We start from the raw sequence: 17128 nt of genomic DNA, 5'->3' as shown, positions 1-17128 counted from the left end.
GACTTTATATTTATTTTACTATAAGAAAAACTTTTAAAATAACTTAAAAGTATCATTATAAGAGAAAATATTTCAAATGGAATCATCCCAGATTGTTCTTTTAACATTTTAGAGATTTTAGAGCCTAACTAGGATTTGTTGTTCTGTGGGTTGCCAGGCTGAAGAATCCATGATAATGCTGTGAAACAAAAATTGTTCTTTTTTGTGAGCAAAAAAGTCTCAAAAGACTCAAAAAAGTCTGCTGAGTTTGGGAGCTTAAAGTCATCAATACAATTGAATTGATCTACTGTATAATGCTTTGCAGATAGTTTTTGAAAAGTAATCATTTATTATCCACAAGCAAATAGAATTCATTTGTATAGTTTCCACACTGAGTGTGGGATTAGTCATGCAGCAAAATACTGAGTCATTTGGCCAGAAAATTTACTCAGAGTTGTACAAACTGCCAATGGAAAATTTGAGAGCTGTTCGTAAATCAAATTATAAAGCTCTTAGGGTTATAAATCACTAAGCAGGGTTGTTCATTATTATTCAGATAGTGTAAAGTATTTCCACCATTTCTAAGAATGGGTAATTTATGAAGCAAGTTTGAAAGCTGAAGGCATTACTTTCTAGATCCAAGATGAGAGTTGCCATATAAGTTACAAGCATTTCTATATTCTTAAGTGAAAAAAGAAAAAAAGTAAGATATAAGGTTTATAGTTGCATAATTAAAATGTTATGAGATGAATAAAATCTTGATTAATATTTATGAATTAAATTCCAGATTTCTTGATAATAAAACTACAGCAACATTGATTAGCTGGGTTTCCCCTATTTCTAACCATGATTCTTTGTCATTTAGGATTTTTGCATTAAATATTTTGTGCTAATAGGTTTGTATGCTAATTTGTCAGTGTGCTCATGGCCTAAAAGAATAATGTCACTAAGAAAACAGAGGTACCAAGTGTACCAAGGAGAACAGAAAATTGTGATGAGTAACTGATGATTAATAAGAGATGTTCCAATAACACATAATTCCAGAGGTTATTGAAATTATCCCAATGTAATGACACTCTATGTATTTAGGAACAGAAAGAAAAATGCATCTTAAAATGTCTTTGTAGCCCCAAATACATTATGGAATAAAACAGGGAAACAAACAGCAAACACACTAAATTAGAATATATTAATAATAGAGTTTATATTTCAAGGAAGAAAGCCTAAAACCTAAAACCTCTTCTTGCCAGTCCTATTTCGACTGTAGATATTCTTTTTTTTTTTTTTTTTTTTTTTTTTTTTTTATTGAGACAGAGTCTCACTTTGTTGCCCAGGCTAGAGTGAGTGCCGTGGCTTCAGCCTAGCTCACAGCCACCTCAAACTCCTGGGCTCAGGCAATCCTCCTGCCTCAGCCTCCCGAGTAGCTGGGACTACAGGCATGCGCCACCATGCCTGGCTAATTTTTTCTATATATATTAGTTGGCCAATTAATTTCTTTCTATTTATATAGTAGAGACGGGTCTCGCTCTTGCTCAGGCTGGTTTCGAACTCCTGACCTCGAGCAATCCGCCTGCCTCGGCCTCCCAGAGTGCTAGGATTACAGGCGCGAGCCACCGCGCCCGGCATCGACTGTAGATATTCTTAACCTGGAATTCATGGGTGGATTTCTAGGGATCTGAAATTGTATGCAAAAGTTTGTGTCTCTTTTGGGGAAGATGATCCATAGCTTTCATTAGGCTCTTAATGAGCTACCCCCTTCACCCGCCACCTCCGTGAAGATTATCAGGACCACACAAATCCACGCAGATGCTAAGGCTTCTGAATGCAGTATCAAATCATTCTTTTGGTCCATCAACATTGGGATCACACGGGTACCCCTGAGCCTGGGAAAAGCATCTCAGGCACTCTCAGTCTAGGATGAGCAAATGACACTTTCCATTCTAACCTATAAAAGTTTAGGGAAGTCTCCCAGATGTAGGTGAATACTGCCCACCCTAAGACTAAGTGGAGATGGTGTGCTATGAGTTTCCTTGTCCTCTTGCAACTTTAAACATATTGGGAGGGAAACAAGTGAGTTCCCTAAGGGAGCTCCCACTGAGATGTCAGTTCTAACCCTAAAAGGGTAAAAGTCTGTGTTAACTATCTAATTCTACTTCCACAGACTTCTGTCATGGGAAGAAGGGTTAATTTGATCCCCAAGCTGCATGAAGACCAATTAAGCATCCCGATCTAGATATTTGAATAGATAAGCCCATTCCAAGGAACAGCACTGGTCCTAAAATATAGCCTTGGGTTCAGAGTCTACAAAGACTGTCAAAGTCTTAAGGCATAAAAGAAGGACTAAAGGAGTTAGTATTAAGCTCCCAGAAACTACTCTTAGATATTCTGGTGAATGTGGCAACCACTCTTCCTAAATCCTGCTCCAAGCCACAGCTTATATGAGGCTTTTCAACATTCAACAGCCTGCTGTGGAGTCTGCAGACCTGGTAACCGGGGCCCTCAATCCCACAAGGGTAATTCTGCACTCCGTGGTGAGAAAGCTGCCCATCCATGCCAACTGCTCACTCCACCGACTCATTATTTCTAGCTTCCCACCAGTTGTGGAATGCTATGGTCTAAATGTCCTCTCCAAAACTGATGTTGAAATTTGACTACCACTGTGACATTATTAGGAGATAGAAACTTTGGGAGGTGATTGGATCATCAAGAATGGATTAATGGCTGGGCGCAGTGGCTCACGCCTGTAGTCCTAGCTCTCTGGGAGGCCAAGGCGGGCCGATTGCTCGAGTTCAGGAGTTCGAAACCAGCCTGAGCAAGAGTGAGACCCCATCTCTACTATAAATGGAAAGAAATTAATTGGCCAACTAAAAATATATACAAAAAATGAGCCGGGCATGGTGGTGCATGCCTGTAGTCCCAGCTACTCGGGAGGCTGAGGCAGGAGGATCACTTGAGCCCAGGAGTCTGAGGTTGCTGTGAGCTAGGCTGACACCATGGCACTCACTCTAGCCTGGGCAACAAATTGAGACTCCATCTCAAAAAAAAAAAGAATGGATTAATGCTGCTCTCTTGGAAGTGAGTTCATCATAAAAGGGCTAGTTTAGCCCCCTTCTCTCTTCTCTCTCCTCTCTCTTCTCTCTCCTCTCTCCTCTCTCCTCTCTCCTCTCTTCTCTCTCTCTCTCTCTCTCTCTCTCTCTCTCTCTCTCTCTCTCTCTCTCTCTCTCTCTGCCTCATTTTCCACCATGAGATAACACAGCAAGAAGGTCTTCTCCAAATGACACAGCAAGAAGGTCTTCTCCGCGCCTGGCCATTAATCCATTCTTGATGATCCAGTCACCTCCCAAAGAAGGTCTTCTTGATATTGGGCTTCCCAGTCTCTAGAACTGTGAGCCAATAAATTTCTGTCCATTATAAATTACTCACTCTGTTGTATTCTATTACAGCAGCATAAAGCAGACTAAGAAACCGCCTTTGTCATCCTCGTGGACCTCTGCTCTCTCCCTACCACCAGGTTCCCAGGATTTTAGGTCTCAATGTCCCATCATCATGATCACATTTTGTCACAGCATGAGGCTGGTTATTTCATTATGTGACTCTCTCACTCTAGTGGGGCAGGTCCAGTTTTCCCGAGATATCCTGATCTCTCAGTCTGGCTAGTTCTGTTTCCTCCAAATTCCCTTCTCACCTTCTGGGCTATGAAGGGTTTTGTGACACAACATTCAAGCATTCTACACAGAAACAGACTTTGAATCAGCCTCATTTCCTGAGTGCCTCAGAACCCTCTGGGCCCAGTGGGCACTGTTCTTGGCACAATTTCATTCCGTGGCCATTTGTAAGAAGGCAGGAATCCACCCTAGAAGATATTGCAGAACTATAGGTAATGTGCCAGACTCCCTCGTGGCTTACCATCTGGTGAGCTGTTCAAAAATCTTGGCCTTGGTCCCTGGATTAAGGGGCACCAGCAGCATCCTGAAAGGTGGTTGTTATGATCATTATTCACTTGCCCCCCTCACCCAAAAGGCATGGGATAACATGCTTTGGTCTCCCTCCTTACTGAATGGCTATCTTGGTGTGGACAACCTAGTTATTTGTAGTGATAACAGTAATAATAGTTATTTAGTATCTACTATCTGCTGTAAATACGTTAGCAGCAGATCTCTACTGCTGCTAAAGGCTTTATATGCACTCACTCATTTAATTCTCATAGCAACCATGGGTAAGGTACTACTCTTATCCCTAGTTTATAAATGAGCACCATGGGACTTAGAGATGAAAGGAGTTCCCCCAGGATCACACAGCTGGCATGTGGCATAAAGATTCTCCAGCACTTCAAAAACCATTTATGTTGCATGTTTTTTGTTTGTACTGCCTCCTTGTCCACAGCAACCCTTTCCCTAAAAGACTTCCTCTTAGTTGGGGCTTGCTGGACAGCTAAACTTCCTCTCTTCTGACTCTTCTTAGACTACTTTTTACCAAATTAATGAGAACTAACCCAACATTCCAGGGATATCAGATGTTTCCTGGCACACAAGATATGTGGTCCTTTCCTTTAGCCTGTAAGGAATTTATGTAGACCACTTCTCCTAATCCTTCAATCGAACAAGACTCCTTTTATTAAAAAATTATAGTTTTCACCCCTCCTATTTCATGGCCATGTCTCCATCATTACCACTTGGGTAAATTTGACCAGAACTTTCAGAAAGAAGCTTGGTGAGGGGTGGGGGTGGGCAAGCATACTCTTACTTTGGAAAAGGTCTCTATTGGAAACCACCAGGCTGTCCTTCATAAAAGGGACAGCAAAAATAATTTTTTCTTTATATTTCTGCATAAGATTGAGGTTTGTCTAATATAGCATCAGGCATCAATGTTAATTTGCTATGTTTCTTGAAGCCCTCCATTTTTCCCACTGTTGTAAACACTCCTACGCTTACATGTTTAATCTAAGCTTACATGAGGGGAATCTGGTTCTATTTCCTTCAATTAATAATAAAAATACTACTATTAAAAATTAACATGCTACTAATTTACCTAATATACCAACATAATGGAGTATTATTATTATTCTTGTTTCACAGATGGAGAAACAGAGGCAGAAAAAGTTTACATGGGTAGTAAGTATTTGAGCTAGGGCTACGGACCCAGATAATCTGGTTCTAGAACCTATGTTTATAAGCACTTATGTGACCTTGCTTCACCACCTAATATATCTGGAAGAGATTCAGACTGGAAGACTTATCTCAAACTACCTACATAGCAAACATTTACCTCTACCAGAAAAAGAAAAAGTATCTCACTAAGCTTTCTATCCTTTCATACAAGGACAAGTTAGTCTTCTCTTGTCTAACTTGTCAAGACAAGTTGACATGTTCAGTCATACAGGTTCTGTCCCCCTCATGACTCTTTGAGCAACTTCTCTACCAAAGTATCAAGGGCTCACAACATTGTTGCAAAATGCCATGGTTGCTGAGTCCCCTGTTCCTCTCAGTTTCTGACACTCCTGAACCTCGAGGTTAGTTTGTGTACTCTGAACTCACTGTACTCATCTATCCTTCCTTGCTTGTATATAGCTTCCTGAGCCTTGGCCAGGTTAAATAGTTCCATTCCATCTCCTTGGGCTTCCTTCTTTGGTTAATGCTTGCAATCTCCACCCTTAACTAGTTTCCTAGTTCTGACTAGCCCTACCGCTGCCCACACCCAGGCTTGCCAATACATACAACAGAAAGATGAAGATGTCCTCTTCTAGTCTCTTCCATTTTTATTATTCTATGACTTTATTGATAGCAAAATACTGTTGCTCATAAATATGTATGAACATATTTTTCAAAATGACCTATGTATAGGAAGTAGGAAAATAACTTGATAAAAATCTGCAACATAGCTGACCATTTACTTTTTTATTTTAATGTTTCAAGGTGACATAAAAGAATATTAGAGTAAGAAGAGAAATGATTGGTAATCGGTGACACGGAAAAACCACTTAAGATAATTTATCAGGTACATTATCTGAAATATGTGATTCAGCACATTAATTGTTTAGGCTTAAACTTCTGAGAGTATAAAAGTACAAAATTAACGAAGATAGTGGTAAATGGTAACCAGTTACTTTTTTAACAGATGGTATAATGAGATAGATATTTCAAAGAGAAATTAGCTTGTCTTTTCATGTTATCATTAATTAGGTAAATTAATATTTAAAAGTTGAATCACTCCTGATTTTCATGCATAGGCATGGATTCTTGGATCAGAATTATTACATTTTGTGAATTTTCAAAAATTGGCCTAAAAGTCATTAATATTCTAAAATACATTTACTTAAAGCAAAAAGTGTAATGACCTGATCTTGCTCTCAACTTTCAAGATGAATAGAATGTTCTACATTAATCGAAAAAATGTGAAGTGGAAGACATTTTACATATAGTGATCCTAAAATAGAACTTTTTTTTTTTTTTATTTCTTTTCGGTTTCAAATGAGGCTTATAAAATAGAACTTTTAATTGATTTTACTCTTCTTTAGGCTTAACACTATATCTGTGTTGTTGATAAGTAGAGGGGGAAAAGGCATGTAATTATTGGGGGAACAGGTAGTAACAGAATAATAGCCAAGGAGAAAATGTTTGGAGGCCTTAGAACCATAGGAAAACTACATAGTCCCTCTGAGTTTTGCATTTACTTTCTTGTGCAAACTTTTAGATGGTTCCGTCAGTGGCTGCAGGTTTTTTGTTGACAATTGATGGGGATAAAGTGACACTGGGAAAGAAGAGGTAACGATTATCATCTACTGTTCCCAGCCTCTGATTTCTGTGCTATTACCTCTCTGCTGTATAAGTCTTCTTTGTGAACACATCAAGATGAAAATAAGCCAGTCACACTGTTTAATTTCAGATAAGACAAAGCACTTAGCACTTGGTTCTTTTGCCAGGTCAGTAGCCCAGAGAGACTCTGGTACAGACGGTGAAGCTAACGTGTGTAGAGCCAATGGCACTAGCAATACCAGAGATATTGATCCAGTGATAGAGATCTGAGTGCTTACACATAAAGAGAAAAGCAAAAGATAAGAGTTTTTCCTTCTTTTCTTTGAGCCCCTTTACCACTGGAAATACAGCTTGATCAGTGACAGGATGGATCATGCCAGAACGTGGAAATCAGAAATATTAGCCTTATCCAATAGAACAGTAATACCCCGGTAAACAAATAGTGTAGGTCAAGACATATTGTCCATATCAGATGTCCATAGGCAGATAACAGGTGGGAGCACTAGCAGCAGAAGTTATCTACTGGCTGGCAATAAACAGACACCCAGGCAGTCAGGAGGTATGAGAAACCTCAGATGTTATATCAGTGAGGGTTCTGGCAAGAAACAGATGGCCCACTAAAATTAGGATGATTTGAGAAGGTTTTAACAAAGGGACATTTAAGAAGGTATGGGCTGGCTATAGGGAAGTCATGAGGCATAGCGTTGTATCTCAAGGCTAGTCATCGTGGAAATTTTGCCAGTCCTGGACCAAAAAGAAAGGGAAAGTGGTGGTTATTTTAACCTGAAAGGAGACAATCACATAGACGGGCCTGCTGTGAAATCTGAGATGACTCCACAGGAAGGGAGCCAGGAGGATAAATTCTCCTGACTCATTGTCCTCCTTCTGACTGATCTCCTGTGTGGACACTTATTGGCTGAACTCAGCTGGAAAGAGGACAAGGGAGCCCACGAGGGTCAACCTCCAGACTTAGAGAGCGGAATATAGAGGGCCAGAGAAGGGATCTGGAGGAGTAAGGAAAGGATCTCCAGCACTGGTGTCTGAGCATGACTATAGTCTTAAGAAACAGTTGATGAGCAAGCCAAGACTCCAGTCTATGGGGAAATTGGGACTACAGGGCAGGAACTTAGGCATGGAGGGCCAGGTCAGGAACTTAGGCATGGAGGCCAGGTACTCATTCAAATGAAAAAAGCAAAATTCTAGTTAATGGGATTGACAACCTGTTGCAAAGCTGACTCGATGATTAGTTTCTCAGTTCCGGCTCAAGTCCTTCTTTAGCCTGCCGATGGGTTAGCAGCTGAAAGCAGTTACAAGGGTCCACTGGGGACCTCAATTCTCTCATCTGTAAAGTGTGACTAATGCTGTTATCTCCCACAGAGGATAGTATAGGTTAAATACATATGTATTAAATACTCAGTAAATGTTAGCTATGTTTTTATTCTTAGTAAGTGAAGGAAACAGGATTTAGAAAGATCTGAAGATGTCACATACAAGGCAGTATAGGAAGCTAAATTAATGTCTTTCCTAGAGAATGGCTACACACATGGCAACACACGCCATCACTGCTTATTCATTCAATTAGCTTCAGTAAAAGTACGTCTGCAAACTCTGGCCAGATAAAAATGTTTTTTTCTTTCCTTTCTCATCATGGAAAGTTTAAAATGATTGGGGTCGATAGCCCCTCAAACATACTTGATGTTTCTTAGGCTCCTGCAGACTCTCTAATCCAGTCTAAGTAATGCTGTCATAGTTTGGCAGTGTTGTTGAACCATCCCAAAGTATACTGACCATCCTTTTCATCATGTTATTGCTGGAACAATTTGGAAATGGAAATTTTCTGATGTCATTTGAAAATGAAGGAATGGACATTAGTCAAACCTAGTAATTTCCCCCCAGAAGTCAAGAATACTTCGATGAGAAAGCCATCCATATATTTGTCTTGCTCAGTGGAGTGCTGTCGCAGTGTTGGAATTCTCAGAATGTACCCAATCATGTGGAGCCATTCCAATCTTCATTTCTCATCCTTTAGTACATATATAACTAAAAATATATAATATGGACATGTCCCTCCACCATGCCCCACCTTGCTAAGTGGCTAGGCTGAAACTAGTAGTCCACAGAGATCATTAGGCCAGCCACTGAGAATTTAGAATTACATTGGCACTATTTTCCTGGCACTTTGGGATTCATTTAGAAGTGAGTCTTCAGTTCATATTCTGACTTGAGTACTTCAAGGGGTCTTTATGTCTATATATTCTAACACATATGTGTATAGAAAGCAATCCAAAACTTATGAAACCTATAAAAGGGCATTTAGGTTTTATTGTAGTGTTAATCCTTGCCTTTCAAAATTTTTATTTAATTCATAATCATTTATATTTAAATACAAAGGCAGAGGAAACTCTTGAATTATATTTTGATATTCATTTAGTTTCCTTGAGTTCGGTGATTTTTGTTTCTTGGAATGTCAGAGGTGGCTTTTGAATTCCTGCATTAGTTGTGTCATTGGTTTATTAAAATTAAACATAAATGCATTGAGAATTTATATTTTATTAACTTCATTTGCTTCATTGGTTACAAAGCTCCCCCTTTTCTATGGCTTATTTCTTAGATATTGTGTTTTTCATAACTTGGTTTGCTTAGGACGTTGTTTTTGAAACTATGCGTTATAACTCATTAGTGGGTTGTGAAATTAATTTAATGTGCTGTGGTCGACACTTACAAAAATGAAATAAAATAGAACAGATAGAATAGAAACTGAGACAGTGCATTGCTTATAGTAAGAGTAGGCAAGTTTCATGAAAAGTCTGATATGTCCATACCTGCTTGGCCTTGAGTGAAATGTGTGTTTGTGAAGAAACTTGAAGATTTGCTCTTTAACCAAATAATATCAGCAGGAGAAAAGTTTCATACAATTAGGGCTAATACAAAAACTATGTTTTTGTAAAATAGGTTGGGGTTTTCCCCAATTTTTTTGTTGTGGTGAAATACACATAACATAAAATTTGCCATCTTAGCCATTGTTAAGTGTATAGTTCAGTGGCATTAAGTATGTTCAAATTGTTGTGCAACCTTCACACCTATCTCCAGGATACTTTTTATCTTGCAAAACTGAAACTCTGTATCCACTAAATAACAACTCCCCAATCCCCTCAACGTTCAACCCCTGGCAATCATCATTCTACTTTCTGTTTCTATGAATTTAGTGGAATCATACAATATTTGGATTTTTGGAACTGGCTTGTTTCAGTTAGCATAATGTCATCAAGGTTCATCCGTGTTGTAGCATGTGTCTGAATTTCTTTTATTTTTAAGACTGAATAATATTACATTATATGTATATACCCCATTTTGATTATTTATTCATCTATCAATGGACACACTTGGGTTGCTTCCCCTTTTAGCTATTGTGAATAATGCTGCTATGAATATATGTGTGCAAGTATCTCTTTAAGAGCCTGCTTTCAATTCTTTTGAGTATATCCAGAAGTGGAATGGCTGGATCATCTGGTAATATTATTTTCAATTTTTTGAGGAACTACTATACTGTTTTCTACCAGTTGCTGCACCATTTTACATTACCACCACAGTGCACAAGGATTCCAATTTCTCCACATCCTCACCAACACTTGCAATTTTGGTTTGTTGTTACTAGCCCTGCTAATGGCCGTGAATTATAATAGTATATTATTGTGATTTTGATTTGCATTCTCCTAATGATTAGTGATGTTGAGCATCTTTCCATGTGATATTGGCCATTTGTATATCTTTTAGAGACAAAAGTCTATTTAAGTCCTTTGCCCATTTTTGAATCATGTTCTTTGTTTTGTTGTTGTTGCTATTAAGTTTTAGTTGTTCTATACATACTGGATATTAATCTTTTATCAGATACATGTTTGAAAATATTTTCTCACTTTCTGCAGGTTGCCTTTTTTACTTTGTTAAAAGTGACTTTTGATGAATAAAACTTCAATTTTAATGAAGACCAATTTTCCTATATATTTTTTTCTTTTGTTGCCTATGCTCTTTGGTGTCCTATCCAAGAAATTATTGACAAATCCAATGGCATAAAACTTTTGCCCTATGTCTTTTTTCTAAATGTTTTATAACTAATTTGTTTTTAATAGTTTGCAAGCCTACAGTAACTTTTCAGCATGAATTTAGAAAGTTTACAGTAACAAAGCACAACTATTAAAATCCTAATTATTTATGTACTTAAAAGGAAAGAGGATTGAAAAGAAAAATTTTATACTTTTATTTCATACACTCTCTATGTGTGATTTTTCATTTTATAGTGAGCATTGCTGCTTTTTAAATGAAACAAAGATAGATTTCTCAATTATGTCACTTTCTATAGCACTGGAAGCACGTAAGTTCTCAGTATGAAACTAACACTCTGTTTTGCAATAGGAGGGTATTAAGTAAGCTTAGGCTGCCATAACAAATACCATAGACTGGGTGGCATAAAAAACAAAAATTTATTTCTCATAGTTCTGTAGGCTAAGAAGTCCAAGATCAAGGCCCAGCAGGGTTCAGTTTCTAGTGAAGTCTTTCTTCTTGGGTTGCACTTCTTGGCTTGCAGGCTTCTCTCTGTGTCCTCACATGGAAGAGGACATTAGGGCCCCACCTTATAACATCATTTGCTTAAATTACCTCCTAAAGGCCCTATATCCAAGCACAGTCACATTGGGGGTTAATACTTCAACATATGAATTGCCGTGTAGTGGGGGAAAACTAGCAGTCCATAGCAAGAATATTTTATTTCTTCTGAACAGGAAAACTTGTACAGTTGAGAAGAGGAGAAATCACACAAAAGACATGGGGGTACCATACGGTTTTATAGTAAAAGTTGATTTTCCAGTGGTGTATGGATCTACCATAGAAAGCAAAAATAAAGAAAAATCAGAAGGGCTTTACTTTACTGCGTTGGATTTACTGAAAGTGTGGTGATGCATTGCACAAAACATAAAAACAAAAGGAGAGAGTGGGATATATGTTGAGAGAATCCCCCTACCCACCCCCCCATAGGAGGCAAATAGTCTTAACTTTCAATTGTGCAGGAAAGGAATCTCCATCACCCTGAGTTATTAGCAACCTCAGTGAACCAGGATTCTGGCACCTGTCACCATCACTAAATAGTACTTAAAAGGGCCATATCAGTTAAATCTAGTAACATTCAATTTTATCAAATAATAATTCTGCTTTATGATCTTACAGGCTATATATATATTGCATCCCTCAAGTACAATAGTCCCCCCTTATTCATGGGGAATACATTCCAGGACCCCCAGTGGATACCTGAAATTGTGGATAGTATTGACCCTGTATATACTATGTTTATTTCTATACATACATACCTATGTTAAAATTTAATTTAGAAATTATGCACAGTAAGAGATTTAGCAACAATGACTAATAAAATAGGACAATTATAACAATATGCTGTAATAGAAGTTATGTGGATGTGGTCTCTCTCTCACACACTCTCTCTCTTTGATCCTCTCTTTCTCTATCTCTCAAAATATCTTATTGTACTATACTTACATTTCTTTTTGTAATGATGTAAGATGATAACTGAGGTGCCTTGGTAAATATAAGGCAGTATACAGTGTGGATACACTGGACAAAAGGAGGATTCGCATCCCAGGCAAGCAGGATGGCACAATATTTCATCACACTACTGTTTATATTTGGAATTTTCCATATACTGTTATCAGACTGCAGTTGACCGTGGGTAACTGAAACCAAGAAAAGCAAAATCTCTGATAAGAGAGGACTATTTAATCTCTGTACTGTTCTTAATTGGTTAGTAATATGTGTAGTGAAGTAAGGCACTGGTGAGAAAGAATTAAAGCAGTTGGGCTGCACCCCAGAAAAAGAAATGAAGGTGAAATAAGAGAAATCAGGTGATTCAATCTAAACTTCTTTTAAATATGATAACTGAACCTCTAGGTCAGGGTTTGGCAAATTATGGCTTGTCTTCCTATCATCTGTTTTTGTATAGCCTGTAACATAAAAATGTTTTTATAGTTTCAAATCGTTTTTTGAAAAATCAATATAAGAATAACATTTCATGATATTTGAAAATTATATAAAATTAAAGTTTCAGTCTCCATAAACAAAGTTTAATTGGAGCACAGCCACACTTAATGTGTTTACATATTGCCTATGGCTGAGAGCAGAGTTAAGTAGTTGTGACAGAGACCATATGAGGCAACCTCATTACTTTGTAGTATTGTTCATTATACCACAAAGCACAGTGATGCAGTTATAGTAACTTGACAGCATTTTGAGTGGCATGCATATTGTTGTACTATGGCATTTTATTTCATTGTTTTTACTACCAGTGCATGCCAATCATGCCAAACAAGAAAAAAAGAGAAAACTAGAGTTACTGCTTTTAAAGCAGAGTAGAATGTGGATTATTTTGTTATTAAATTTGTTGGTAAACCATTGTGACACTGTAGCTGTGCTAAAAGAACATGAAATATGTCAACATTGCTAGACTAAGCACTCATCACAATATTTCCAATTCACAGGCAAGCAAGTCAGAAAAATTAGAAAATTTAAAATGGGATGTCCCATATTTTATCAGAGCAGAATTTATTCATAAAAGTAAAATAATGAAGATGAGTTCACAGCCAAAATAAGTTTCTTAGTGGCTCATCTGTTAGCCAAGCTAGGAAAGCCATTTACTGAGAGTGAGTTAATTAAATCATGCTTAACTGCAGTAGCTGAAGGCTTGTATTCAGAAAAAAATAGACTGACTTCAGACAATTAGCCTTTCAGCAAAAACAGTTGCTCAAAGATTTGGGGGGATGAATAGCAACACAATAATCAATTAAAGAACAAGGCAAGTAACTATGAGGTTTTCTTGTTTCTTGATCAGTCAACAGAGGTTACTATTCAGTTGTTTTTTATTTGAGGAACAAATACTGAGCTTAGAGTGACTAACAAATCATCCTCTATAAATACTCTTTGTGCAACAACTGTGGTCAAGAATATTTTCAAAAAAATTGAGAAAACACTAATTTAGTACAACCTGAAGTGGACTCTACTAAGATGTGTTATAACTGATGGTGGTTAAAATATGTGTGGATCAGAAAAAGGCTTAGACAAATTTACAGAGCTTGTGAAACATAAGATGTTTGAAGCCTTTAGTTATTCATTTTATTGTCTATCAGCAGGTACTTTGCAGAAAATATTTGGACCTATTATGCATGTTTTTTTTTAAAAAAAACAGCTTTATTGAAATATAATTCACATACCATGTAATTTATCTATTTAAAGTGTGTAGTTAGTGGTTTTTGTATATTCACAGGCTTTTGCAACCAACATCACAATTCAATTTTTAAAACATTTTTGACCCCTCTAAAAGAAACTTATAAAGATGAAAAAATTTTGCACTGTTTGATTTTGTAAGTGACAACTTATTACATATCACATCATGGAAATATAAACATCCTAATGATGATATTGAAATTAGAAGACTTGAATCAATTGGAAATGTATGCTAAATTGGTCAGTGGAAGAAACAACAATAGGAAGCATTTAGTGAAAGTAATTTACCTGGCTAGTCTCATTATGAAACATGCAGTTATAAATACATTATGTCTCCTGTTTTTGTTTTTGTTTTTAAGGAAAAACATTAACTTTTGGGCCACATCCAGAATAGCATCTTCTACATGGGCATTCCCTCCTCCTACAATTTCAGAAAACCTTTGATAACTGATTGAGAAAATGCAGAAGATCTTGCAGACAGATGAAATTACCGATACTCAAGCTTTTCGAAAAGGAAAGAGGAAAAGGACAGAGACAATGGACTCAGAAAATGCAAATAGTGACATGGATAAAGGACAGGTTGGTTTTCTGATGCCTTGATTCAATTTTATTATCTAGCTCGATCATAATTCCATGATTTTTTTCATAATTTGTTAGTGCTCTTCCCTCCTCTATTATTTCCTTCTTACTTTTAAATTGTTATTCAGATGAGGGAATATAATTTTATGTTCTATTTTTAACATTGAACAAGTTGGCTTAGAAGCATAACATACTCAACAGACAATTTACCTGCTTCTCTATAAGTCTGACCAACTATGCCATTGTTCAAACTTTCCTTGATATTCTGGGAAATTAAAAATCAGCAAACTGTCAGAAAATATTTTTTCCTTCCCCAAAATACTGGAGAAATTGAAATACTTCTTCTTTAAACCTATTGTTAGTTTTTATTTTTATATCCCAGTTCATGGCCCTTCCTCATCCCTGGTTTGGTCAGAACCCCCTCACTTATTTTTATTTATTCATTTGTTCCTTTTTCATCTGAATTCTCTACCCCCCATTCATAACCTATACTTTGAACAACCAGCCAATGTGTTCTGTACCCTTTTATTGTGTGTTTTTGTAATTCATGTATTTGTGTATGTCTTTGTAATAGATGTAGTGTTTTGTGCTCATATAGTCTTATTTAATTCTTTAAATAAATATTATATTCTTTTGGTTTAAAAAAATTTTTTAAGCAAAAAGTGAAAACTCTCCCTCACATCCCTGTCTTCCACCCACCCTGTTCTACTCTACACCCCCACTACAAGTAACCACATTTATTGCTTTCTTGTTTATCTTTTCAGTGTTTCTTTGTTATAAAGCAAATATGAATATGCATTCTTATCCCCCTTTTGGGACAAAATTAGCCTACTATATATTCTGCCTTGTACTTTGTTTTTTTTACTTAATGTATTTTTAAGATCTTTCCATTATTATATTGAGAGATGTCTCTTTTTTACAGTTCCATAGTATTGCACTATGTGTATGCACCATCCTTTATTTAACAGGTTCCCTATGATGGATATAAGTGGTTTCCAATCCTTTTTTTATTACAAGCCACACTGCACTGTACAACCTTATGTATACATCATTTAGTAGTACATTGGTATTAAAATATAGACCTTCATCTGTTTATGATTTTTCTATCAGCACTGTATTTTAAAATAAATTTTATCATGTACATTTCATGTATACAACACGATGTTATGGTATTCAAATAGACAGTAAATTGGTTACTATAGTGAAACAAATTAACATATCCATCATCTCACATTGTTACTCACTTATTAAAATTTTTGTGGCAAGAGCAGCTAAAATCTGCTCACTTAGCATGAATTCCCAAATATAGTACAATTTTATTAGTTATAGTCCTCATGTTGTACATTACATCACTAGACTTTGTCATTCTACATATCTGCTACTTTGTATCCTTTGACTTACGTCTCGGCATTTCCTCTCCCCTAAACCCCACTGCCTCTGGGTAACCACTGTTTTGTTCTCTATCTCTGTATATTTGAACTGTTTTGTTTTTTAGATGCTAGATATAAGTGAGATCAGGCAATATTTTTCTTTCTGTGTCTGGCTTATTTCACTTAACATAATATCCTCCAGGCTTATCTACATTGTAGCAAATAGCCAGATCTCACTCTTTTTAGGGCTGAATAATATTCCACTTATGTATATACCATAGTTTCTTTACCCATTTGTCCATTGACAGACATTTTGGTTGTTTTCATACAATCAGCACTATTTTTAACATCTATCTATATTGCTGTGTATACATCTGATCCATTGCCTCTTACTGCTGCATGGCATCATGTTTTATTAATATTTATCTTTTCCTCCAGTGATGAATAACCAGATTGCCTTCCAGCCTCTTGCTACCACAAACAATGACAAAATAAATATTCTTATAGAACATTTAAGAAACTATGTGAGGGCCGGGCGCGGTGGCTCACGCCTGTAATCCTAGCACTCTGGGAGGCCGAGGCGGGCGGATTGCTCAAGGTCAGGAGTTCAAAACCAGCCTGAGCGAGACCCCGTCTCTACCATAAAAATAGAAAGAAATTAATTGGCCAACTAATATATATATATATATATATATAAAAGTCAGCCGGGCATGGTGGCTTGTGCCTGTAGTCCCAGCTACTCGGGAGGCTGAGGCAGGAGGATCGCTTGAGCCCAGGAGTTTGAGGTTGCTGTGAGCTAGGCTGACGCCATGGCACTCACTCTAGCCTAGGCAAGAAAGCGAGACTCTGTCTCAAAAAAAAACAAAAACAAAAAAAAAAAAAGAAACTATGTGAGAATTTCTCTGGGATAAATACATAAGAAGGTGATTTATGGCTGATTTATGGCTTATCAGTTATGTGTTTATTTCTAGTTTATTTGACTAGATATTATAAGATTGTTTTCCAGAATGTTCACATCAATCTACATAGCAGCAGCAGTGCCTAAGGGGTCCCTATATTTGTACTTCCCTATGACCACTTATCATTAATACCCATATTTCTTATTTTTGCCAAATTGATGGACAAAAATGATATCTCATTGTTTTAATTTGCTGGTGCAGGTTTAGG

At 36.9% G+C, this 17128-nt stretch overlaps 1 protein-coding gene across 4 annotated transcripts in view; it reads left to right on the top strand.

Moving 5' to 3' along the window:
- The window catches only part of BEND6 (BEN domain containing 6), a 60901-nt gene that overhangs the window by 5150 nt on the left and 38623 nt on the right, over positions 1-17128 (top strand). For 2 of the 4 annotated variants that reach the window (XM_012751363.3, XM_076003258.1), the window contains exon 2: positions 14372-14591. In XM_012751363.3, coding sequence (XP_012606817.1) covers positions 14472-14591 — 120 coding nt within the window. In that variant the 5' untranslated portion in view covers positions 14372-14471. Of the gene's footprint in view, positions 1-5054; positions 5974-14371; positions 14592-17128 lie in introns of all 4 variants that reach the window. The other 2 variants (XM_012751364.3, XM_076003257.1) reach the window with 2 other exon arrangements.

Source organism: Microcebus murinus, chromosome 5 (assembly GCF_040939455.1).
Source record: "Microcebus murinus isolate Inina chromosome 5, M.murinus_Inina_mat1.0, whole genome shotgun sequence".
Lineage (NCBI taxonomy): Eukaryota > Metazoa > Chordata > Mammalia > Primates > Cheirogaleidae > Microcebus > Microcebus murinus.
Note: the sequence above shows the minus strand (reverse complement) of the source record. Positions and strands in the feature narration are given on the sequence as shown.